Consider the following 27,405-nt stretch of genomic DNA (forward strand, 5'->3'; position numbering starts at 1 on the left):
TTGAAGTCGGAATCTAGTTGGCCTTGGCAGAATCCAAATAGAGTGTCACTGAGCAGGTTCTTGCTGAGTAAGTGCCACTTGGAGCACATCTGTGCAGGAATTCTGAAGGGTAGTGAGGAACTAATTCAACATTCACTCCTTCCCCTACTGAAACTCAATCGCAGCACTGTGTACTTGAAGCAATTAACAAAGGTTGATGACCCCTTCCATCACTACTGCTGATCCAGAGTGAACTGTTGGGGCAGTATTGGCAGTTTGATTTGTCCTGCATCTTTGTGTACATATACCTAGGCAATTTTCCGCATTGTCAGGCATATGCTGCTTTAGCTGTATTGGAATAGCTTAGCTGATGGTGTAGGTTAACCATGTATTATCCCATGCTTTCAACATGAGTAAATCCAATTAGCTGAAGACTGACATCTATGATGCTGGGAACCTCAGTTGGAGGTGGACATAGATCTGCCACTCGGCATTTCTGGCTAAAACTGGTTGGAAATGCTTAAGGGATAACAAGGTGTGGAGCTGGATGAACACAACAGGCCACGCAGCATCTCAGGAGCACAAAAGCTGATGTTTCAGGCCTAGACCCTTCATCAGAAAAGGAAACGCTTTAGGCTTGTCTTTTGCACTGGTGGACTGGGCACCCCTGTGATTTGTGATTGGAATATTCTTGCCCCTGAGTTGAAGCTTGTGTGCTCACATTACCACTCCAGAGGTTGGAGCGCACAACCAAGTCTAACAGTCCAGTGTTGTATTGTGGACTGTGCTGTCCTTTGGATGAGACAATAAACAGAGGTCCCGGCTGCTCCCCCTGACACTCTTTCAAAGAACAGCAGGGGTGTTCCCTGTCACAACAGATGCGTCATTCTCACATTTGTGTGTTGGACCTTGCTATAAACAAACTGCCATCCCACTACACTATGATTATATGTCATACTGACTGAAAGATGACAGTGTGAAGCTGGATGAACACAGCAGGCCAAGCAGCATCTCAGGAGCACAAAAGCTGACGTTTCAAGCCTAGGGCCTAGGGCCTAGGCCCGAAATGTCAGCTTTTGTGCTCCTGAGATGCTGCTTGGCCTGCTGTGTTCATCCAGCTTCACACTTTGTTATCTTGGATTCTCTAGCATCTGACCATACTGACTGCAAGTGCGGAGATAGTGAATGGGGCCAAACAAATGACTCTTAACACTATCAAGTACAATGTTATCACTGTCACCTGTAAAAACCCTTCATGGCTTTTATCCTTTAATGCTGTGATCCTTTCCAGTTCATTTAAGCTTTAAAGCTATAGGGTCACTTGACTCAAAGATTCGCAACCTTTGCCATTGCATCCCTCCATTCCTCATTCCTCTATCATAACTGATGTTGAAATCTTCAATTACTTTGGCCCTGATCTGTAAAGATTCTTCATGCTTTTACAGCAAGTTAAGGCACTGTATTATTGCATTGGACTCTCGCTCATCCAAAAACGCAGGCTAATTCTCTGAGGATGTTAGTTCAAATCCTACAATGGCAACTGAAATTTAAATTAAAGCAATAATTTCAACCAATTAATGTAAATATGGAATGGAAAGTTAGTCTCGGGAATGGGTGCACTGAAACTGCCATCGATTTGTAATAACTCACTAGTGTCCTTTAGGGAATGAAATCTTTCTTTACCTGCTCTGGTCCATGTGGGATTCCTCAACCAAAATAAATGTGGTTGCCGCTGAGCTGCCGTCTGAAATTATTCCATAAACCACTCAGATCCAATGCAATTCACAGCGGTCAATGATAGGTGACCTTGCCAGTGATACCCCATGGTTCAATCAAAAAAGAATTAAAATAATTTGTGTGTGAAGAATTCATTGTTAAACCAAATTTCCCGTGCATTTTGGAACATCTCAAAGACTTCACTTCTTCCCTTCTTTTTGTCTGAAAAGTACGGGTTTATTTTCTGAAATTGACCCATTTTATAGCAATATATTCCCTAAACTAGAAAAGAAAATGGATTAGATTCCTTACAGTGTGGAAACAGGCCCTTTTGGCCCAACAAGTCCACACTGCCCCTTGAAGTATCCCACCCAGACCCATCCCCCTATAACCCACACACCCCTGAACACTACGGGCAATTTAACATGGCCAATCCACCTAGCCTGCACATCTTTGGATTATGGGAGGAAATCGGAGCACCCGGAAGAAACCCACGCAGACACTGGGAGAATGTGCAAATTTCACGCAGACAGTCGCCTGAGGTTGGAATCGAACCCGGGCCCCTGGTGCTTTGAGGCTGCAGTGCTAACCACTGAGCCACTATGCCACCCCAAAATACTTCTATATTAAGTCCAATACATCTTAGTTTAAACTTAGACCTGGACCAATCACCAGATGAAGTTGTTGACAACACATCTGATGAATTCAGCCTGCTGCTTATTGTGAGCAAAAAAAAAGGAACAGGATTAGGCCATTCAGCCCCTTGAGCCTGTTCCATAATTCAATGAGATCATGGCTGATTAATAGCCTAACTTCATATACCTGCCTTTGGTCCATTTCCCTTGAACTTTTGTTCGGCAAAGGTATTATCTGTCTCAATTTAAAATTAACAACTGATCCAGCAGCCATTGCTGTTTGTGGAAGTCATTTCCAAACATCTACCATCCATTTGTGTGTAGAAGTGTTTCCTAACATCTCTCCTGAACGGTCTGGCCTTAATTCTCAGACTATGCCCCCTAGCTTTAGATGTAGATGTGAAAAAGATTAAATCGAATGGTTTGAGTCTGATCTATCCACTTTGCCGCTGTCCAGTAGGAATGCACCAGCATTGGATTCACAAGACGAAGAGAAAGAGGAGGACGTGGAAGAAGCTATCTTAACTGAACCAGAAAAGAAGTCTCCAAATGCTGAGCCATGTGTTGTGTAAGTATGCTATCTTGACTTCCGCTAATAATGTCGGTCATAGGTTTCAGTAACTAAAAGGCCATGGTCTTGTACTTTTCCAATGGAATCTACTTTAACATGCAAGGGTCTAAACTAATGGCAGTTAGTGGTCTAAACTAGTGTAATAATACGCAGTGACATCCATGATCATGAGTGAATATTGGAAAAAAAAAAGGACCAGGACTGCAAATCTTTGTGATCTTCAGGGCTCTATTTTGCCCATGTTGGGAAAAGTGGTAGTTTATGACCAGACAGTGATGTCTGTTCAAAGTCTGCCTGAAATGCTAGTTTCTCATCCAATGGTATTTTCATCGGGGAATGGTGCCTTCTGTGGTGTTTGTGAAGCAAATGAGGTTCCTTAGCCTGTTTAAAAAGAAATGAGGTGCTATTTCTCTCTCTAGCTGCTACGGGTAAGGATGTCTCATCCTACAGAATCTCGAAGCACTCAGTGACTGCCACAGCCCAAAGCTAAGGGACATTTGCCCTTTCAGAGAGCCTCCTACAATTTTCCACCTGTGGCCAAAGATGAGATTAGCTCCAAACACACCAAGTCATTCCAGTCCAGCAACAGCAACAACCTCCTGTGGCACAAGATGTAGCCCAAAGATTGCAGGAGGCACATGACTTCAGGGCATTCAAAGGAAGAGAAGGGAATGTCAAAGCACATAACTTCACTGTGTACTCCATCTGTCATGTTTTTGCTCACCTGCCTTTCCAACTACTTTTGTCACATCTGTAAATTTGGCAACAGTACATTCACTTCCCTTATCCAAATCAGAAATATTATAACTATTGTGACCTTAGCACTGATCACTGCTGCACTCTTAGTTCCAGGTTGCCATCCTGAAAATTCCACTTTTTTCTAACTTTGATTTCTAATATTTAGCCAATCCACTATCCATGCTAATATATTGTGCCAACCACCATGGACTCTTATCTTAAGTAGCCTTAATGTTTGGTACCCTCATCAAATGCCTTTTAGAAATCCAAACATATTACATCTACTGGTTTCCCATTATTTCTTCTGCTTGTTATCCTAAACAAATTCTAATAAATTTGTCAAGTATGATTTCCTCTGAACCTGTGAAGCCCCTCAAGATGTTTTACTGCATTCAAGATGCTATACAAATTAAAAGCTGACTATTTTTGGACTTTACATAACATTGATATAGAGGCCTGCTATATGTTGGGGCGTTTCCAGTTCCAAAGATCAGCAACTTCTGATGAGTTGACGAGTATAATTAAGGTGAGAGAGATGGAGACGGGGAACGTTACAGTTTTGTTGTAGAAACTTTATTCATTTTGACAGTGTTTGTACATAGCCATTCATTTTTCACCACGTTCCTCCCTAACCTCATCTTTCTTTGTTTTCTCCACTTTCCTGTTGGTGTAGTTGAGTAAAGCTTTTTAAAAATGCTCTAAAAATGTTGGAAAAATGCAATGGATCTTTTGGTAGAAGTGAGGTGATGGAGATAAATGTTATGGATTAGGTCCACTCATCGAAACCAGGAACTCCTGTGAAATTAAGCATTAACGTTATTCTTGTTTTTGGCATGAGGTTCGCATATGCGAACATATGAAATGGAACAAGAAAAGACCATACAGTGCAATGAGTCTGCTCTGTTCTTTGATAAATGATGGCTCAACGCTGTCCACTCACTTGACCCCATGCTTATGATTAAATGCCTTGATCCACTTAATGCTCAAAATTTTTTCTATCTTAGTGATGACTATTTTCAAGTCAGTATATTTCCTAGCAGTTTAAAAATCTTCCCTCCATTGGGTTTTGCTTTGAGTCTTAGAGAAAGTTCAGTGTGTATGATGTATGGTTTGACCTTTCAATCTGTTTATTCTGTTTCAGTTATAGAGGGATATCGCGGCATCTTGTGGAATTGTGGGATACGTTTTCCAAAGGTGACCGATTGCCTTGGCTGCCTATTATACTTTTTTTCTCACTAAGCATTTTGGGCAGCTTTCTCATTGGCTGGACATTCCACACATCTGTTGATGCTGCCTCCGTGGTCTCTGGGGACTCCTGGAAAGCGATACAGCAGTTTCTATGGCCTTACACAGAACTTCGACACAATGGGCAGCCCCCTGTATAACTTGCAGTTCCATTTCCCAGCCAAGTGGGCTCTGCATTGCAACTCTCAGACTCTTCTTGATTTTCAGCTGAGTGGCTCAAAACGGAATGGGATTATTTTAAAACTAAAGTACGTTGTTTAAGATTTTAGCTTTGACAAATTATGGTACACAGGAAAACATTAAATAGTGGTCAAAACACTTTTCTGGATTGTCTCTACGTTTGAAAAATTTTTTATGATACAGTAGGTGATTTTACAATAGCTGTTCAACTCTAATTTTTTGCCTATTAAAGACAAATTTGGTCACTAAAACAGGTAAAATATTTTGGCTGTTCTTTATGTCAAGTTCCCAATCATCGTTTTTAAATGGATAAATATTAATGTAAAAAGCAGCAAGATTAACATGTCTATGAAGTTAATAAGTTTAGATGTACTTGTGTAAATCATACTCAATAAAGTCTTCAGTTAACCTGCACTGTGTGTGTGACCACCTTCGTGGCCTCTAGAATTTCTTGCACAGAACCAACAAAGAGATGGTCAGCATTTAGAATCCTCTCCTTTGCGACATCACTGGCTAAGCCCCTCATCATGTGGTACAAGTTAGAGTAAAAATCAGTATTTTCAGCTATTTCATTTGACAACTGTTCATTTGATTCCTTCATCTTCAATTTGTGACACCTCTCTGGGTGTAACATGTACAGAGACCAGTCATCCTCTGATATCATCTCGCCAGATAAACTTTCACAAGCCTGTGATTAAACAGAGGAAAGTGTAGGTACTGCTGCATAAATTCATCTGAACAGTTTTTCCAGCACAGGTTACATACTTCAAATAACCATCACAAAACTTTGTGTAGAAAGTTCAAATGAAAGGTTTGCTTCATAGTTTTATTTCTATTCTTCCTTGCTAGGTCAAATGACAATCTAAAATACATCCTTAAGGGCCACAAATTTACTACTTATTAAATGCACTGTGTATTTATGGTTCTTCGATACAAGTTCCAGATTACCTATCTAATTTATTTAATATTATTTATTAAGCTCAATGAAAAGTGGTACACTTAAATCTCCTCCATTAATATTATGCTGACTTACTGGCTTTATTTATTTTTGAGGATAGTGGGTGCGTTGGCAACCTGACCATGGCCCAGGAATCTGAGAAAGAAGCTCTACATGTTTTAATTGCTATGTCAAATTTTAAATAAAGCCCTGTTTTGCTCCTCCAGCAGTAATGGGCATCTGTGCCAAAACAGTGCTGTTTTGATCATCCTAAGATAGCAATGAAGTCATCAGGCAATGAAATTTTAATGGTGAAACAGTTTTTTGCTTGTGTGTAATGGAAAACTGAGCTATTTAGATGATTGGTGTCTATCGAATGGTGCCAGAAAGGAATGGAGAAATGTCAAACCAATAAGTGGACTCAGCCTGACTGAAATTCCCCTGGCTTCCGCACCTGAACTCCTTTTCTTACTAGGTAAAGGATCGGTGAAAGCAAGATATTCAAAAAAATAAATACACAAATTAAAATTTGCTAAATATTCTATTTAATGGTAGGAGAGTGATAAATGTTTATTGTCAGATTTTATTTTAGTGTATCTCTTTAATGAATGACTGACCTGTCTTCCTGTCCTTTACATTGGCTTCATTTAAAAATGTTTATCTGATGACACTGAGAACTGCCTTGTAATATCTTAGTGCATTAAATGTGCTATATAAATGCAAGTTATTGTTTGTATTTACCTGAAGCAATATTTCTTCAGGTTCAGAGTGTATGTTCCATTTACTGGATCTAAAAGCTATTGCAGAACTCACCAGGGCCATCTGCACGTATGTGTTCTGAGCCATCTCCTTGTTCTGTGTACAAAACATAGTTTTTAAGTATGATCAGCCGAGACATTTTACTTGAAGTAAAAAATGCAATTGTTGTTACTCCTCATCAACCATTAACAAGCTCAGTGTTTTGCTTCAATTAGAACTTTACCCTCCACTTCTATCATTCCCTCCTTGCTAGACTTCTATGATCTTTTCTAGAATAAACAGTAAATTTTTTTTGGTTCCATCCGCCATGACTTCTGCCCCCGTGACTTTGTCCTTCCTATTACAGCTGAAACACTTTTCTCCATGCTTGTCACTTTAATCTTGATCTCTTGTAAAGTGTGGCCCAGATGGTATCAAATTAGTTGTGACATTGGAGTTGGGGTGGAAAATGGAAGACAAAGATACCTACATCAGACTCGTGCTCGTTGACTATGGCTCTGCCTTCAACACCATTGTCCCCTCCAGAGTGATCTCAAAGCTGCGTGATCTTGGTCTTGGCTCTGTCCACTGCAATTGGACCTTTCAGCTTTCTGACCTACAGACTAGGTAACTGCGCCTCCTCCACAATAACACTCCACACTGGAGTGTCATTTAATATAAAAAGAGCAGTAAAGTGCTGTTACTGTGCTGACCAGCATGTCCCAGTTTTTTTAAAAAAAACAAATGAACTCCGTATCTGATTGCTGTTATAGCCCATTCAACTGCTCAAATCACTTCTGGCTTTCAACTGCATTACAGCTGATCAGTATCCCAATTCTGATCTTTGTCTCACATCCCTCTATCTTTAATGCATCTAAAACCTATTAACTTCAGTTTTTAATGATTGAAATGGAGACCAGCATCAGCAAGCTTTAGGGGTAAAGTTGAATCGTATAATGCAGAGGGAGTCATTACATTTAAGGCTACGAGCCTGAAAGCTAATGAACAAATGCTGTACAGTGGGTTAGTGTAGCTAGGCCAGTGTAGGCTCAATAGTAAAAGAAGACTCTATGACTCTAATTTCAAAAGGAGGATGCTTGAGAATTGTTGTGGTAGAAAAAAAAACAATGAATGCCTTTTTACGCTAAACAAATAGTAGAGAGCGTTCACAAAAACATTTGAGACTTTAGATTAGATTCCCTACAGTGTGGAAACAGGCCCTTCGGCCCAACAAGTCCACACCGCCCCTTGAAGCATCCCACCCAGACCCATCCCCCTATAACCCATACACCCCTGAACACTACAGGCAATTTAGCATGGCCAATCCACCTAGCCTGCACATCTTTGGACTGTGGGAGGAAACCAGAGCACTCAGAGGAAACCCGCGCAGACACAGGGAGAATGTGCAAACTCCACACAGACAGTCGCCTGAGGCGGGAATTGAACCCGGGTCCCTGGTGCTGTGAGGCTGCCGTGTTAACCACTAAGCCACCGTGCCGCCAATTCAACCTTGGTAACTGGCAGTTTCCAGAGTTAAAGGGTAAATTGTAAACTTCTCTCAATTGTGAACAAATTGCTGAAAGAGGGTGTTGAATTGGTCAAGATCCTCCTAAGTGCCTTCAATGTGTAAAGGTAAATTCAAGCATTTCTCCTACCTAGAGTGGTGGGAGAAAGAGAGGGTGGAGGGTGCAAGTTTTATTTTCAGTATAGAGCAGAGTGGAGATTTGGAAATATTCACTGCCTCTTTATTTCGAAAGAAAGCTGCCCAAAGTAATACAAACTTTACAATGCCTAGCTTCATCCTAGTGTGTACAAATCCTTTTTAGTGAATATAATTAAGAAATATTATATCCTTGCACTAAATTATTTTAAACTATTAGGTACCAACATATCAGCTCCTTGCAGTTTTCCCTCAAACAACTTTACTGAATGCTACTTTAATTAACCATTATATCTCCTTTTTAATGGTAGCCTCCAGGATGTTGATTTGGTGAATAGAGGATCTTGTAGCTGACATCTTTATCTTGATTCGCTGTAATTTCAGTCTCTATCACTTGTTTATTGAGGTCAGTTTCATCCCAACATAGCCCAGAGATTCATCTACATATTCATTAAACCGTATCTCTATTTTCAGAAAGTACATTTGCAGTTTGCAACATTTTAACAATATTTTTGTAACCTCACTGACTGAAAAAGTTTAACTGAAATCTTGTGTAATGGATCCAACTGCATCTGAAAAGCTTTGTTGCTGTTTCACTGCATGAACCCGGATGCCTAGCATTTCACTAAGAGCATCTTCATCTGACTACTTGCAGCTTTATGTATTCTGGAAGGTTTTTATAGCTGTGTTTCCAAAACCTTTTCCCACTGACACCACCATTTTGAGGTTTGAAAATTATCGCAACCTCTGAATGAGATTGGTGAGAGCTGGGAACGGGCTATGGGCAGTAACCTGGAGAGTGGAGGTGAGTACAGACATGAGAGACACGGGAATGAGTTGCTGTGACAGCAGCAGGTGATGAGCAGAGCACGACCACAAGTAACTCAGTTGGAGTCCAATGGTGGCAAATTGTTACCTTGGAGTTCACCACCTGCAGCCCGCCCACCCACCCCCCACTTTGGCAACCATGATGTGAAGGTGCCAATGTTCGACTGGGATGGATGAAGTCAGAAGTCACACAACGCCAGGTTATAGTCCAACAGGTTTATTTGAAATCACAAGCTTTCATAGCACTACTCCTTTGTCAGGTGAAGTGACTTTGGACCACATTCTTCTAAACCCTTCCTAATCATACACCAATCCAGATGCCTTTTAAATGTTAGAATTCTATCAGCCTCCACCACTTCCTCTGGTGGCTCATTCATCCTCTGCATGAAAACATTGTCCCTTAGGTCCCTTTTAAATCTTTCCTTTCTCAGCTTAAACCTATGCCTTAGGTTATAAACTCCAAGCCAGAAAAGACTTCAGCTATTCACTTATACATGTGCCTCATAAGTTTATAAAATTCTATAAGGTCATCCCTCTGTCTCTGACAGTCCAGGGAATGCAACCTCTGCCTATAGCTCATAACCCTCCAACCCTGGCAACATCCTTGTAAATCTTTTCCGAACCCTTTCAAGTTTCAGAACATCCTTCCTATTAGCAGGGAGAGCAGAATTATTTCTCAGAATGAACTCCAGGAAAAATGTTCAATTCTGCATTTATCATTGAAACAGTTCGAGTTGAAGCAGTCATCCACTTCCTCAAGTGAGAGAACTGAAGACAGTATTGTGTGATAGTAATTCTGAACAGGTTGATAAAGCACTTTTATGACAAGATAGATGTTCATATGTACAGACTGGATGAACGTACAATTCCTGAATCCTGTTGGAACAATGTAGCGATTTAACAATGTTTCTATTGCAGTGTTGAGAGCTGCAGTCGCTACTGAATCTAGATCCCATCACTGGGTTATAAGCAACACTTAGCAGTACTTAGGCAGGGCACTCAACCATGTAAAAGGTGGCATCTTAAATTTCTGTGGAGTACAGTTTGACTGCACAGGGATTTGAGACTATGCTGTGATTGTGGGGTTCAGCTGTTTTTATAGTCTTTTTGGAAAACAATTTCAGGGCTTCTGATGTCATTTTAAATTGGTATTTGCTGTATAGGTATGCTTACACAATTTCAAAGAATTATGCTTTTCTTAGCCAAAAATAATTGTTTTAATGGGAGTGATATTTTGCATTTGACTAACAACGATGTGAAACTTAGAATGCAGTACCTCCCTCCAGTTCTAAAGATTTTCACATTTGAAAATATTGCTCCTGACAATTTTCAAGATAGGTGTTGAGAGTATTTCAGTAGACATTGTTGTTTTTGGCTTCAAATTGTACTGTATTACCTGACTGAGTGCAACAGCTGTTAATATTCTTTTTCTTTCTTAAAAAAAAACTACTCACCTTTTCAATTGTCTTAACATATTTCTCAGAATGAGCTCCAGGAAAAATGTTCAATCCCGCATTTATCATTGAAATGATTAGAGTTGAAGCAGTCATCCACTTCCCTCTTAAGTGAGAGAGATTGTCTTCCACTGGGACAGGACATAGTTGGCACAGGTCCTGTGGGGTTTTAACAAAAATACCAACTGAGGCAGCGAGGAACTAATGAGGGACAAAAATACAAAGAGCTCCTCACTTATGCAAAAACAATTAAAATGGCAGATAGCCTCATGTTGTCCTGATACAAATCACATTAATGAACTTTCTTCCTCTTTTTTTCATAATGATCTATTTTGCGTAATGCTGGAAACTGATATCTTTTCACACTTTACTTTTTGTTTCAGGCAGCTGAATGCAGCTTGGAAATGGGTTAACATGCCTAATTCAAATGTAAAGGTAAAACTATACAGGCTGAATTTTCCCATTTACAGTACAATTGGGATGGTACTCCTGCTCGGATGGAATTTCACATTGACCCTGATTTCCAGAACCTCCCTGAGCTGCCTTGTGGATGTGACCCCTGTCCACTGCATGGCATGGAGAAGTTTTCTCTGCAGGCTCCTGATGCACACCATCCACTTCTAAATCTTTACTCACCAAATGGACATGCCTTCATGTTCTCTTTTACTGCCAGACAGAGGAGTTCCCCAAGCAAGGTCGGCTACATTTTACATCAGAGGCATGGACTGGACACTGCTGCAAACAGTTGTCCTGTAACTAGGATGTACATGGAGTCCTGATCTAAACATTTATTTTGCAGTATTTTTGGGATCCATGGATCGTGTATGTGTTGGTTGTGGACAATTGCACCCCCTTTACTTTTCAAAAATCTTTGCTGAGCTGTTTGCTGCATTTCAGCCCCATGCTCCTGATCTTTGGACATCCAGTGCAAAGGGGTATGGGCAAATTGGAGGAGCTTGTCATGGGTTTGCACCTGGGCTGACCAAGTTGACCATTAACAGGTTCAGACTGTGGACTGTGGAAGGGGCCAGAGTTGCTGAGTCTGTCCCTTTTTCTGCATCTTTGATCATTCCCGGGTACCCTTGGAGAGGGAGCGTGAGGTGTCCAACACTACTGTCAAGTGTTTCAGAGAAAGGTGGACACAGCAGCAGGTGGAGTGTCTCCTCTCCCCTTCCAAACCATCTTGATTGTGCCCCCTTCCTCCATCTTTCTCCATGCCTAGCTCTCCTTAGCTTTAGTTGTCCACATTGCCCTTGCCAGGGATTTGCCGTAATTTGATTAATTGACAGCACAGGTGACTTGTTGGAGGAGATAACAGCTGAAAAGTACCACAGGAGATGATGGGATAAAAGTCATTCAGTTGTATGAGATTACAATTCCAGAGAAGAAAAAAATAGTTACAAGTGGGATGGTGAGTGAGTTCTGTAGTGTCATTTTCTCATACAATTTTCTGCTTTTCACCTCATTAATAATGCAACCAAGCTTTTGAGCATGTTTCTCAGGGAATCATATGGTGAGGGTAGAGAGGCAGAAACATTTGCCACTGCTGGGACCTTCCTTCCTTCCACGTCTTGCAGCTTTATTTACTCAAATTGTAGTGCTCAGCCTGAAAATGCCTCCGATGAAAGGCAAGCTAGTTCCCTGCTTCCAGGACTGAAAGCTGGAGATGCTAGAAGATAAGTTGGTATGGAGGAGGGCGCTTAAATTTTCTGGCTGTTTGCCAATGGAGGTCGAAACACTATATACCCAGTCAACTGCAATAGAAATAGCCATACAATGACATATCTACCCCCTGTCTGACTGCTAGATAATTGTTCAGACCTTCCACTGTCATAAATTGTCAGCTTTTTATCTCCAAACACTAAACCAGAGGTTGGCAGCCTCAAACCAACTTGGTGCACCTTAAAGCAATGTGAAGTGGACAGACGCTGACCCTAAAGTGAGTGAAGTGAAGTAAGTACTAAAGTATGTGAGCACTAGGCAATCTGAGAACCTTCTTGTCAGCGCAATGCATGAGATGAGTGGCTGGCTCTGCATGGACCCAGGACACTGCAGAGGTATTCTGGAGCTAAAATGACTGACTTCCAATAACCACCACTACCTTCCTATGTGCCAAGTATGACACCAACCAGCAGAGAGTTTTCCCCTAATTGCTATTGATTCTAGTTTTGCAAAAGGGCCCTTGATACTCAGTCAAATGCTATTTCCATGGAACCCATATCATGTGGAAACAGGCCCTTCAGCCCAACAAGTCCACACCGACCCCCCCCCCCCCCCCCCAGGGCATCCCACCCAGACCTACCTAATCTACACATCCCTGGACACTATGGGTAATTTAGCATAACCAATCCACCTAACCAGCACACCTTTGGACTGTGGGAGGAAACCCACGCAGACACAGGGAGAACGTGCAAACTCTAAGCAGACAGTTGTCTGAGGCTGCTGTCGAATCTGGGTGCCTGGCACTGAGAGACAGCAGTGCTAACCACTGAGCCATCATCCACCCTTGATCTCGAGGGCAGTCACACTTCTCTCACTTCTCGAACTCAACTCTCTTGCCCATGCTTGGAACGAGGCTGTAATGAGGTCTGGAACTAAGTGGAACTTTTTACAATGACTTTTAATTGGAACCTAATTAAAAGGATTTGCATTGCATAAAACTGGAAGACAAAAATATTTCAGTGATAGAAAAGTTTCAAAAATATTGGAGGTGGTTTTCATTTTATATGTAATGAAGTATAAAAGACTGAATGGTAATATCAATAGGGTTCAACTTAGACTCTTACAAATAAGCCAAAAATAAATTGCACCTTTCACATGTATTAAGTATTCCAGCTGTAATCTATGCCTGTTCAAGAACTGAAACTGTTCTACATCCTGTCAAAAATCAACCTCCTCCTCACTGATAACCCATCATTAACCCAGCCCCCCCATTATGGAAAAGGAAAATTCAAGCACTATTCCCAAACGCTACTGTTAGTTTGACACAATGCCTTTAAAAGTTGCCTAACCACACAAAAAAAGTACTTCAACTATTTGTACATTAATTCCCTTACGTCTTGCATGCTGAGGTACATATTTCAAGCTGGTTTTTGTTACAATTTTTCAGTCATATTTCTACCATCAGTAATCCTGCTGTGACCATTTTATTGTGATATTTGTTGATTTGCCGTTGTAATGCTTTACTTCAACCAACAACCTGGAACTATATAAATCAAAAACGGAATGCTGCTGGAAACATATCAGTGAGTAATTTCTATAGCTATGCAAGTTATTAAAATGAGTAAGGCAGATTAGTAAAGCTATTGTAAAAAGTACAGATTATGAAGGTTTAAATTATACAGTGTTAGAAATGAAAAGCTGAGGGCTTAGAAAATTGAACACAGAACAGTACAGCACAGTATAGGTCCTTTGGCCCACGATGCTGTGCCAAACTTTTACCCTTATCCTAAGGTCTATCTAACCTCCACCCCTACCTTATACTATCATCCCTATACCCATCTAATAGCTGCTTCAATGCCCTTAATGAGGCTGAAACTACTACCCTCTCTGGCAATACATGCCACACCCCTACCACTCTCTGAGTAAAGAAACACCTTCTGACATCTCCCCTGTATCTACCTCCATTCACTTTAAAACTATGCCCCCTCGTAATAGCTACCTCCACCCTAGGAAAAAGTCTCTGGCTGTCCACTCTATCTATACCTCTGATCATTGATACAGCTTATGCTAAAGTTGTATAGAATTTTGTTCCTATCACACTCAGAGTAAACAGAGCTGGTGTCAATATTACGATAAGGATACAAAGGCACTGAAGGTGCAAAATATATTTACAAGAAAAATAACAAATATCAGGTCTAAAAATATATCAAGGGAGACAGAACATCTTGAAGCTCTTTTCTCTAAGAAAGGAAGGAAGGCCTGATGGAGGTCTGTAAAATTGTGTAGGGTTTGACATTGTACAAATAAAAAGGATATTTCCACTTGTGCAGAGAAGTTAGTAATCATAAATGTAAGATGAATATTAATAAACCCAGCAGAAAATTTAGGAGAACCTAAAGAATAGTTAGGAGATGGAACTCGTTAGTGAAAATAAAGGAAGCATACATGAATTTAAGATCAAGCTAGATACGCAATCTCTATGATAATAATGTTCAGCTTTTATTCTTTTGGAGAACTATGAATGTTCCTCCTGTGCCTACAAAAATAAAAATGTCTCCTGATCTTATCAGACCATTTCCCCAATCCACTGGAAGATTGGGGCTATTAAACAATTTAGTGGAGTAGCAAACATATTATTACATCACTCAACTGGTTAGTTGCCTCAGAGCTACTGGTTTCACACTGTAGCATGCAGCCGAGAGCCAGCGCTTGCAATGACGACTATCACAATAGTCAAAATGACTGGTAACAGCAGTGTACACCAACCACTTGCTCTCCTGATGTGTGTCAAAAATTTAGAATTGCCACTGGGAAACAACAGAGACACACTTCATTCACAATCTTAAATTGATAAATCTTCATGTTCCTCTGGCAGAGTTTTACAAACCCCAGGTTCTGCAATCCTCTGCTACGAAGTCCATTTATGCTACAAAACATTAAGAGTGGACAAAGCCCAAAACTGCTTACATTGTACAATGCAATCAAATGCTTCACTAACATAATTAAATATCAACCTACTGGTGTATTCCATTAATATTTGTAGCTCGTCAAAAGGAAGAAGGTAGCTTACATAAGGTGGAGGAAGCTAGGGTCAAGCTCAGCTCTGGAGGATTACAGGCAGGCGAGGAAGGAGCTCAAAGATGGCCTGAGGAGAGCCAGGAGGGGGCACGAGAAAGGCTTGGCAGAACGGATTAGGGAGAACACAAAGGCATTTTACACTTATGTGAGGGATAAGAGAATGGTCAAAGAAAGAGTAGGGCTGATCAGGGATAGCATAGGGAACTTGTGTGTGGAGTCTGGGGAGGTAGGGGAAGCCCTAAATGAGATTTTTGCTTCTGTCTTTATGAAAGAAATGAACTTTGTAGTGAATAAAACCTTTGAAGAGCAGGTGTGCATGCTGGAATGGATAGAGATAGAGGAAGCTGATGTGCTGAAAATTTTGTCAAACATTAAGATTGACAAGTCGCCAGGCCTGGACCAGATTTGTCCTCGGCTGCTTTGGGAAGCAAGAAATGCAATTGCTTCGCCACTTGCGAAGATCTTTGCATCCTCGCTCTCCACTGGAGTCGTACCTGAGGACTGGAGAGAGGCACATGTAATTCCTTTCTTCAAGAAAGGAAATAGGGAAATCCCCGGCAATTACAGACCAGTAAGTCTCACGTCTGTCGTCTGCAAGGTGTTAGAAAGGATTCTGAGGGATAGGATTTATGACCATCTGGAAGAGCATGGCTTGATTAAATGCAGTCAACACGGCTTTGTGAGGGGCAGGTCATGCCTCACAAACCTTATCAAGTTCTTTGAGGATGTGACTAGAAACGTTGATGAGGGTCGAGCTGTGGATGTGGTGTATATGGACTTCAGCAAGGCATTTGATAAGGTTCCCCATGGTAGGCTCATTCAGAAGGAATGGGATACAGGGGAACTTAGCTGTCTGGATACAGAATTGGCTGGCCAACAGAAGACAGCGAGTGGTAGTAGAAGGAAAATATTCTGCCTGGAAGTCAGTGGTGAGTGGTGTTCCACAGGGCTCTGTCCTTGGGCCTCTACTGTTTGTAATTTTTATTAATGACTTGGATGAGGGGATTGAAGGATGGGTCAACAAGTTTGCAGATGACACGAAGTTTGGAGGTGTCGTTGACAGTATAGAGGGCTGTTGTCGGCTGCAGCGGGACATTGACAGGATGCAGAGATGGGCTGAGAGGTGGCAGGTGGAGTTCAACCTGGATAAATACGAGGTGATGCATTTTGGAAGGTCGAAGTTGAAAGCTGAGTACAGGATTAAGGACAGGATTCTTGGCAGTGTGGAGGAACAGAGGGATCTAGGTGTGCAGATACATAGATCCCTTAAAATGGCCACCCAAGTGGACAGGGTTGTTAAGAAAGCATATGGTGTTTTGGCTTTCATTAGCAGGGGGATTGAGTTTAAGAGTCGTGCGATCTTGTTGCAGCTCTATAAAACTTTGGTTAGACCGCACTTGGAATACTGCGTCCAGTTCTGGTCGCCCTATTATAGGAAAGATGTGGATGCTTTGGAGAGGGTTCAGAGGAGGTTTACCAGGATGCTGCCTGGGCTGGAGGGCTTATCTTATGAAGATAGGTTGACTGAGCTCGGACATTTTTCATTGGAGAAAAGGAGGAGGAGAGGGGACCTAATTGAGGTATGCAAGATAATGAGAGGCATAGATAGAGTTGATAGCCAGAGACTATTTCCCAGGGCAGAAATGGCTAACACGAGGGGTCATTGTTTTAAGCTGGTTGGAGGGAAGTATAGAGGGGATGTCAGAGGCGGGTTCTTTACACAGAGAGTTGTGAGAGCATGGAATGCGTTGCCAGCAGCACTTGTGGAAGCAAGGTCATTGGAGACATTTAAGAGACTGCTGGACATGCATATGGTCACAGAAATTTGAGGGTGCATACATGAGGATCAATGGACGGCAAAACATCGTGGGCTGAAGGGCCTGTTCTGTGCTGTACTGTTCTATGTTCTATGTTCTATGAAAGTATTACAAGATTAAACAACACTGTGGCAAAGGAATATAATGTTGAGTGTTTTGCGATAAGCTTTTAGTAACTTGGACGTTAGCTGTGATAAGTAACGGAGATTCACGATTGAAGCTGTTAGAAGGTCAGTCGTAGTAAAGCTTTAAAATTACTTGCTCTAACGGTGAATTGCCCAACCTGTTGTGTTCTTAAACACAATCAAGCAACTTATATAGTCATTTTTCTTGTAACAGTAAGCACGGTTTACCAAATATAGTGAATGCAGTACCACAATTTCTTACTGAAAAATAGGTCTTATTTAAATTGCAGCATAATCATAAAATGTACCTTCATTCTAATTTCCACTTTGGTAAAAGCAGCAACAACAGTTAAAATAGCTTCATTTTCTGCCCCAGGTTTAAGTACCCAGGATTGGAAAGGCATATTGACATGATATCTCTGTATCAGAGTGAAAATATTGAATGTGTCCATTTTAAAGGACAATATCTGTTCCCCTGGCTCAAATGTGATGCTGTGAATGCCATCCGTCCTCCAGTGTTTTTCTAAAATGAAAAATAAATATATTACTCTGGGTTTGAACCTTCTTGTTACAGTGAAGTCACACCACCAGAGATGAAAGTGGAGCTGAGCCCTTTTTGATTGAAGATGGGTATCAGATGGTATATTGCTGGCAACAGCCAATTAAACCACTACCCCAAGAACTGCCACCCAATCACCAGGACAAGAGTGCCACCACTAACTGCTGAGACTGCACCTCCAGGAACAGAATATGTCAATGACAGAACTCAAGTCAGAAGAGTTGGATTGGGGGGGGACATGTCCTGGGAAATGATTTGGGCATGGAGGAGGTGATTGTGATAAAGGAGGAACTTCTATCAATGGAGCTCACTGAGAAGCATGCAGTGGTTACTAACTTTGCACAGTGCAGCAAACACTTAAATGTCCTCAAGGTGAGTGGCCATACTGCCCCAATTCCGGTCATTGGCGCTTTGACGTAGTGGTGGGGAGATCTTGTACTCCCCACCTGATGGCTTCCCATGCTCTTTAGCCAGCATCCCCATTTCCCAGTCCAGTTCCAAAAGGCTGGGAATAATCACCTATTATATTCATATGGAAAAGTGGCAAAAGAGTCTCTGGTTATGGATTGCGCCAGAGTGGCAAGCAGGAATTGTGGGGGCAAGGATCGATTCTGCGTGAATGTTTGACAATGAACATGAGGTGCTGGGTGGCTTAATAAAAAATTGTAGTAATGATGAAAGAATTACAATGCTGACATACTGCATCCCCTCCCACCAAATGACTGAAAAGGCCTGACTGAAAAATGTTTTCTGGAAACATTGAACTCTGCGAGGGACAATTCGATGAGTACACAGCTTCACTCCAATGATATGATGACAGATGAAGAAATAACCCTGACCACAGCAAAGAAAATTAAGACTCTCTCCTCTGGGAGGGCCCATTCCAATTCACTCTGCTGGCAGGTTTGAATCTGGCTCTAGATTTTACATTGCTTGGTGCACGGTATGATTTTTTTCTAAATTGTTCACCATGTGAATTTGATACCTCGTTGATTCCATCGAGCAGGCTTAGGCTGTTCAAAGAACAATGCTTTTGAAGGGAGTTTGAGTGTGATTCCTGCAGGCAGTGCATGACGGTTTTCACCTTCCTTTTCATCTGGGGTGGGACTGTCTTCCTTGGTTGACTCTGGTGGATAGGGAGCAGATTCCAATCCTGTATCTTTCAGCTAAAATGAATGTAACATGTTTATTCATTAGTAATAATGTTTATACTATTTATGGCGTGCTTTTTAATATGAAGCACTCAAGTACTAGAAGTCAGTTGATGTATGTTTTCTTGATTATTCGGATCTTTTATACAACTATAACTGGAGAGCTGAAGTTTCCACCTGGTTTTCTGCTCACATTAGTATAATCTGGGCAAAAATCTATATTTTTTTAAAAATCAAGAAATTTGAAACCTAAGTGAATTATGCCCATAACCACTCAAGCTTTTGCAATCTTTGATGCGGTTCAAAGAACATTTAGTCTGAAACAGTGTCCCAAAAAAATGACTGTCAGATCAGTGTGGTAAACTTCCACCAATCACACCCATCCAGAAGGTGTGGAAAGGGACTAGTTAGTCATGTTGCACCTAGAATTTCAGACACACAAACACTTGTGGCTCAACATTAACCCAGTGTTAAACAGCTGCAGCTGTAGTGACCAACAATCAATTGAAAGCTCACTCAAATTGAAGTTGCAATTAGTGATAATGGGAACTGCAGATGCTGGAGAATCCAAGATAATAAAATGTGAGGCTGGATGAACACAGCAGGCCCAGCAGCATCTCAGGAGCACAAAAGCTGATGTTTTGGGCCTAGACCCTTCATCAGAGCTCTGATGAAGGATCTAGGCCTGAAATGTCAGCTTTTGTGCTCCTGAGATGCTGCTTGGCTGCTGTGTTCATCCAGCTCCACATTTTATTATCTTGGATTCTCCAGCATCTGCAGTTCACATCATCCTTGGTATGATATTCAGCTGTACTTCCACAGCTTCCTGGCTAAAATTCATGAGCTGGAATGGCTCAGGTGAAGCAAAGATCTGGTATGCGCATAAAATAATATTTTTTACAGAATGCTTTAAAAGTAGATTTTCATATGAAATATCATGTTTATCAAAAATACACAAACTTTAATTGTTTATGTGGTAAATGTTACTGTTTCTTTATTACTGTTTTGTATTTGTTGACAGCTAGGGTTTGGTGAATTGTCAAATGGGGCAACACAGTGGCTCAGTGGTTAGCACTGCTACCTCATAATGCCAGGGGCCCGGGTTCGATTCCAATCTTGGGTGACTGTGTGTGTGGAGGTTGCACTTTCTCCCTGTGTATGTGTGGGTTTCCTGCAGGTGCTCTGGTTTCCTCCCACACCCCAAAGATGTGCAGGGTAGCTGGACTGGCTATGCTAAATTGCCCATACCTCCCAGGGATGTTTAGGTTAAGTTAGGTGGGTTAGACAAGGGAAATTGAGGGGTTGGGGAATGGGTCTGGATGGGATGCTGTTCAGAGTGGTGGTATGGACTTGTTTGCTGAATGGCCTGTTTCTACACTGTAGGGTTTCTATGATGATTTCCAAGTGTTAAAATGAGGTTTTTTGAAAAATTGTCCAAGCCTGTGTTTCTCAAACTGTGTTCAAGTTTCTGAATTGAATGTCTGAAACTATGCAGCTCCAATCCACTGATTATATCCTCTTCGTGAGCAGAGCTGAACACAGGGAAAACCTGATTTTACTATCATGCGGAGCAAAAACCAGAAACACCTTTTTATTTAATGTATTTACAATTTCACTACACATGATACATCAAGATAGTAAGTTCTCACCCCTGCCACCACCCCTGTGCCACTTCATTTTGAAATAAAACTATTTCTACTAGGTATCACAAAGGTAGATGTAACTACTGAGAAAGGGTCACCAGACCCAAAACGTTAACTGTTTTCTCTTCCACAGATGCTGCCAGACCTGCTGAGCTTTTCCAGCAACTTTGTTTTTGTTCCTGATTTACAGCATCCGCAGTTCTTTTGGTTCTTGTAACTACTGAGTACTCATTATGAACATGGATGAGAACCTGGAAGTACTACTAACTTATATTTTCAAATGCATTCATTAACAATGGCAGCTGATACAGTCTAAAATGACTGCTCATGTAAACAAAGTAGCTTCTAAGAGAGACAGAGACAGAAACAGGTCCATGGAATGTCACACCTATAGATGTGAAGAAAATCTCAAACAATAACTCTTCAAAGGTGGCAGAGGACAATCAAAACAGACTGGACTAAGACCTCTAGGGACTACAAAGATAATGAAATGCTGACCCCTGTGTATAATGTCCCTAACTATGAACAGACACATTTTGTGTTTACCCTTTGAAGGGTACAGGGCATAAAATGCCACTTTCAACCCTATTTGTGAGTTAATGGGACTGAATCTACTCGTGTGTGCCAGGAAGCTCTGATGAAGGGTCTAGGCCCGAAACGTCAGCTTTTGTGCTCCTGAGATGCTGCTTGGCCTGCTGTGTTCATCCAGCTTCACACTTTGTTATCTTGGATTCACCAGCATCTGCAGTTCATTATCTCTGAGCTAAAGCTGGGTTTGAGTATCAGCATGCTGTAAAAGTCACAGTTAATGAATTATACCATTGTCATCCCTGTGTTGTAGGTAGATTGTCTCACTGAATACTAGCAGCCTCCAATTTAGTAATCCAGACAAAAGAAAAAGGATAACAAAAGGAATTTCTCTCACCCTGAATTCTGGAATTCAGTCCTAGTTTAAAGAAATCAACCAACAAAATCTCAGCCAACCTGCAAAACTAAGAATCTTGAAATTAAATGCTCAAGTACCAATGCCAACACTGTCAAAATCTCCACTATATTGACCAAAATGTTTAAACATCCACACTTCACAAGCATTTCAGAGTCTGGTCTGTACATTTCTTTCTTAAACTCTCATCTTTTTAGGCCAACTTGTAATTTCTAATCCATGTGTTTTGTATTACTAATTATTATTGCATGTGGAAAGTAATAAACTCATTCTCATTTTAACTCAGGAAAGCCTTGTTAAATTGACTCCTTTTAAAACACAAGTGCTTTTGAGTCAAAAATAAAGGTATCCATGAGGGAAGGAATCCTTTACAAATAAACTTCATTGTGACCAAATGAGAAGTGCATGAATGAAGAAGTTGAAACCAGTTCATCCCTTCTCATCTAGGTTTTGATGACTTGGAATACCAGTCTGGAACCACAACAAATTGGGGAACCTCATCCTAGATCTGGGCACAACAGCTTGCTGCATCTCTTGAAATAAAATCATTGTATAAACAACATTAGGATGTTGTAATATAAAACTAGAGATTTACCTGGACAATTCTCCACCCTTTAACAAACTTGGGCTGAGGTGGCAACTTCAGTACGTCAAAATAATATACTCCTCCCAGTGGTGTGTACTGATTAAAGTCAACAATGCTCGTATCGATTGCCTCAAATGATGTCTTTTCTAGATGGACAAAAATGTGCAATAAGTTGCAACGGACAACATAATTCCTTTATCAGGCATTGCAAAAATATTATGTGAAAGGCTTAGTTATTTTAATATTTCTCCTTGGGATATAGCTGATTGCTGGCAATTCCTTAATTATTGCACATTTATAATTGTCATAACAACTCCATGACTTACTAGGCTATCTCAAAACATAGTAAGAGTTAGCAACATAATGTAGGACTGGGGTCATGTCTGAGCAGAATGTGTGAGTAGAGGAGACAATATTTCCTCCCTAAAGTCATTAGTAATCCAGTAGTACTGCTATGACAACCCAGCAGCTTTTATTCCTATTTCTCCCATTTTATCAGGCCAAAGGAACCAAAACTAATCAAATTCAATTTACAATTTGCTATGATGCTAATTGAACTGATGCCTCTAGACTGCTAGTCTGACAGCATAACCCTGTTGATTGAAATAGCTCTCCATGAAGATTAACAATGTATCAATTTTCTACAGACTAAGCCAATTTAGAAAACAAAGCAAAGTTGAAATAAAAACAGAAATTGCTGAAGGAATTCAGCAAGACTGGCAACATTTGTGGAGAGAGAAACTGAGTTAATGTTTTGATGCCAGATACTCTTCTTTGGAATGGAGGCTTTTAAAAAGGGTTTTAAAAGTATTGCTTAATCCCAGGGAGTATTAAAATGCTTGAAAATAAGAATTTTCAAAAAATGAATTATCTAATTCAATTGGAAGTTACTCCAGCAAAACCTATTATCACGCCAATCCTGATCACTCGCCTTGTTATACAACCCTTCCTAGCTCCCTTAAGTTTAGCCGGCACTCAGTTGGCTGTAGAATGCTCACAACTGTTCAGCTGGCTTCATCGGTTCTAGCTAGACATCATAAAGTACATCAAAATTTCATTCTCCTCAGCTCAAACTACCCATTACTCCAGGATCATCCACCACAAACCAGTTCCATAAGTCTCAGCAGCAACCCTAAATTGCAGCTGATGATATGCCTCCAGCAAAATTGCCAGAGATGAAAATTGCCTGATGCCAAACTCCATGAGGTTTTTCCTACTCCTATATTCAAGCTTGATGCAGAAAGACCTAGAAGATTCCATCCCAAATACAGAGGTGCCAAAACTCTTGCTGAATTGTCATGACTTTCCATCTCCTATCTTCCTTTAAAATGTTCCCTGAAGTACTCCTTTGACTAAGACATTGAAATTCCCTTCTTCAGGTTGGCAAGAAAATGCTTTGGAATTTTTCTTCTCAAATTAAAGATGCCAAGTGAATTAGTAAGACAAGTTATTACTATTGCTGAATGAGGTGTTTTTCTCAGATCTGATAGCAATTCCAGAATCTGTTGTGCCACCAGAATCTGGACAGCCAGTTTTTTTTTTGCACACAAATGATGACATTTAACCCAAGTAAGTAGTTGAGCATACTCAGTGTCGTATTGGTAATGATTCTGTTATTGCCATTTACAGCTCCCCTAGACTTGTCTTTTGAATCATTACTTGTCCTACTACTGGTTTACAGAATCATACTTTCAGTCATTTATATCACTCCTACCAATTACATTATCATGGGCCACCTTTTAGTTTCCCCATTCACCCTCGTCAACCCAACCCCCTTTCCTTGTCACTGCACTTATTTAAAATGTAATTCGTCTCTTTACCATAGAAACAAACCATCCAGAAATCAATAAAATGGTGCCATTGTAGTTACCTGAACAGATGACCATCTGTTCACAATTTTAAAATGCTCAGCAGATGAACATTCAAGCACGCTAGGCATGTGTTCAGGTAACTCCAAAGGTTCAATAGATGTCTGATCCTAAATTGATATAAAACTTTCAAAGCACAGGGTCCAGATGATACACTAATACCTAATTCTCAATACTTTTGAAAACAGGTGAGAACTTTATCCACTTTTAGAAAGTATTCTAACATATCTGAACATAATTCAGGTGAATGATGATTATTTGCCTTTAGGAATAGAGACATCCCTATCATACAGAATCTAATTGTAGCATATAAAGTTGAGAAGGCTTTCAAAAGGTCCATGACTCCATAACAGGGCTCCCCCTCAAGATTCAGAGCTCACTGACTTCATAAAATCATTGAATCTCTACAGTCCAGATTGGGGCCATTCAGCCAATCTAATCTACACCGATTCTCCAAAGAGCATCCCACGCAAACCCATTTCCCCAACCCGATGTTTATCATGGCTAATCCACCTAGCTTACACATATTTGAACTCTGGGAGGAAACCAGAGCACCTGTAGGAAACCCACATATACAAGGCAAAAGGTGCAAACTCCACCCAAACAGCCCCCCCCCCCCCCCCCGCCACCCACCAAGTCCCTGGCCCCATGAGGCAGTGATACTAACCAGTGTATCACCATTCCACCCGAAAATGTACAGTACAGAAACTGGCCCTGTCAGCTGAACTGCTCAATGTCAGTATTTGACCTCCACTTGGCCCACCTCGCAACTTAGGTATTCTCTCCCTCTCAGCATTACCTTCTACCCCTTTGTCCCTCACCTCAAAGGGCTAAAAATGTCAATGAAATGTCCTTGACCAACAGCTTAAGGAGAGTACTGTGGGAGGCAAGGGGTTAAATAGCTGGGGCCTTAACAGATATCTTTGCATCCTCTTTTGCCTCAGGGGAGGTTCCAGAGGATTGGAGAATGGCCGATGTTGTTCCTTTGTTTAAGAAGGATAACAGAGATAATCCAGGTTATGACAGGGCAGTGAGCCTGATATCAATGATGGGAAGATGTTGGAGAAGATACTGAGAGACAGGATTTATTCACATTTGGAAGCAAATGGACTTGTTTGTGATAGCAGCATGGATTTGTGTGGAGAACGTCATGTTACACCAACTTAATTGAGTTTTCTGAGGAGGTGACAAGAACGATTGATGAGAGAAGGGCAGTGGATGTTGTCCACATGAACTTTAGTAAGGCACTCGATAAGGTATCTCATAGCAGACTGATACAAAAGATACAGTCTAATGGGATCCGGTGTGAGCTGGCTAGATGCATACAAAACTGGCTTTGTTACAAGACAAAGAGTAACAGTGGAAGGCTGCTTTTTGGAATGGAATTCAGTAACTAGTCATGTTCCGCAGGGACCAGTGCTGGGACGTTTGTTGTTTGTAATATATATAAATGACCTGGAGGAAAATGTAGCTGGTCTGATTATTAAGTTTGCAGATGATAGCACAATTGGCAGAATTGCAGATGTTGAGAAGGATTGTCAAAGGATATAGTGGGATAAAAATGGATTAGAGATTTGGGTAGAGAAATGGCAGATGGACAAATGCAAGGTGATATATTTTGGAAGTTCAAATTCAGGTGCAAATTATACAGCTGAATGGCAGATGACACTAAGCTGGGCGGCAGTGTATGCTGCAAGGAGGATGCTAAGAGGTTGCAGAGTGACTTGGACAGACTGGCTGAATGGGCAAATACTTGGCAAATGTAATGTAATGTGGATAAATATAAGGTTATCCACTTTGGTTGCAAAAGCAGAAAGGCACATTGTTATTTGAATGGTAGCAGTTTAGAAAAAGGTGAAGTGCAACAAGACATGGGTGTCATGGTTGAGCAGTTGCAGATGCAGCAAGCAGTGAAGAAAGCTGATGGCATGCTGATCTTCATGGCGAGGGGATTTGATATCGGAGTAAGAATGTCTTGCTACAGTTATACAGGACCTTGGTATTGTGTGCAGTTTTGATCTGCTAGTCTGAGAAAGGACATTCTCGCTATTGAAGATTCACCAGACTGATTCCCAGGGTTGCAGTTCTGGCTTATGAGGAAAGACTGGATCATCTGGACTTGTATTCACTGGAATTTAGAAGAATGAGGATGGTATCTCATAGAAACATATAAAATCCTGATGGGAGTGGTCAGGCTAGATGCGGGAAGAATGTTCCCGATGTTGGGGACGTCCAGAACTAGGAGTCACAGTCTAACAATAAGGGATCAGCTACTCAGGGCTGACATGAGGAAGAATTTCTTCACTCGGAGAGTTGTGAATCTGTGGAATTTTCTCCCACAGGAAGCTGTTCGGGCCAATTCATTAGGTATGCTCAAGAGGGAGCTGGATGTGGCCCTTGCAGCTAAAGGGATTAAGGGGAATGGGGAGAAGGCGAGAATGGTATACCGAGATTGCATAATCAGACATAATCATATTGAATGGCATTGCAGGCTCAAAGAACCAAATGGCCTACTCCTGCACTTAATTTCTTCTCTAAAGGCATAGCATAAATGTAGAACTGTCTCCCCAAAGAAGCTATGAAGAATGGTTTCAATAAAAAAACTGATAAAACATAAAAGTGATCAATTTTATTTGCTAGGCCAGGGTGAGAGAATGAAAATGGATAATTAGAATTAAGGTACAGATCAAGCTAATTGAATGGTGGAACAGGCTTAATGGGCTCATCCTGCTCCAAAGTTTTGAGTCTGTAGGCAAGCACAAGAAAGAATAAGTGACCTTATCACTAGACTAGCAATCCAAATCCCAGACTAATGTTCTGAAGACCTGAGTTCGAATTTCACCATGGCCAAAGAGGAAATATACAATCAATAAATATCTTGAATAAAGGACTAAGCTAATAGAACTCAAAGAACAGCACAGTACATGAACAGGGCTTTCGGTCCACCATGTCTGTGCTACCATACTGACAATTCTAAACTAATCCCATCTGCCGACACATGGTCCATATCCTTCTATTGCCTGTCTGATCTGCTATGGTTTCTGGCACTTCCTACCTGATATTTCAGATTTCCCACATCCATGGTATTTTGCTTTTTGTATCCTTGGTACTCTGTTGATTACTAGGTTATCAGTTTCATAATCTGATGTCATTAGATTTCAAAAGGTATCTGACTTTTGGTCACAATTCTCTGCCAATTTCACTCTCAGTAACTTGATGTGACGCTTGTCATTCAGTTGTATAAGTCAATTGTTGGACACTGCCTTCTGTCTCACCAGCAAATTTGATTCTA

At 41.0% G+C, this 27,405-nt stretch overlaps 2 protein-coding genes across 5 annotated transcripts in view; one reads left to right on the top strand and one right to left on the bottom strand.

Annotated features, from left to right (window-relative positions):
* lrmp (lymphoid-restricted membrane protein) overlaps nucleotides 1-5,513 on the top strand; it is a 153,502-nt gene extending 147,989 nt beyond the window's left edge. The window contains exons 38-39 of the mRNA XM_059654704.1: nucleotides 2,791-2,898; nucleotides 4,781-5,513. Of these exons, the coding sequence (XP_059510687.1) occupies nucleotides 2,791-2,898; nucleotides 4,781-5,024 (352 nt within the window). The 3' untranslated portion in view covers nucleotides 5,025-5,513. The remainder of the gene's footprint in view (nucleotides 1-2,790; nucleotides 2,899-4,780) is intronic.
* The window catches only part of dnai7 (dynein axonemal intermediate chain 7), an 82,877-nt gene continuing 59,683 nt past the window's right edge, over nucleotides 4,212-27,405 (bottom strand). For 2 of the 4 annotated variants that reach the window (XM_048554092.1, XM_048554091.1), the window contains 6 exons: nucleotides 22,255-22,391; nucleotides 18,908-19,088; nucleotides 17,672-17,886; nucleotides 10,682-10,840; nucleotides 6,743-6,856; nucleotides 4,212-5,752 (listed from right to left, as the gene is read on the bottom strand). In XM_048554092.1, coding sequence (XP_048410049.1) covers nucleotides 5,465-5,752; nucleotides 6,743-6,856; nucleotides 10,682-10,840; nucleotides 17,672-17,886; nucleotides 18,908-19,088; nucleotides 22,255-22,391 — 1,094 coding nt within the window. In that variant the 3' untranslated portion in view covers nucleotides 4,212-5,464. The remainder of the gene's footprint in view (nucleotides 5,753-6,742; nucleotides 6,857-10,681; nucleotides 10,841-17,671; nucleotides 17,887-18,907; nucleotides 19,089-22,254; nucleotides 22,392-27,405) is intronic. The other 2 variants (XM_048554094.1, XM_048554095.1) reach the window with 2 other exon arrangements.

Source organism: Stegostoma tigrinum, chromosome 25 (assembly GCF_030684315.1).
Source record: "Stegostoma tigrinum isolate sSteTig4 chromosome 25, sSteTig4.hap1, whole genome shotgun sequence".
In the NCBI taxonomy this organism is placed as follows: domain Eukaryota; kingdom Metazoa; phylum Chordata; class Chondrichthyes; order Orectolobiformes; family Stegostomatidae; genus Stegostoma; species Stegostoma tigrinum.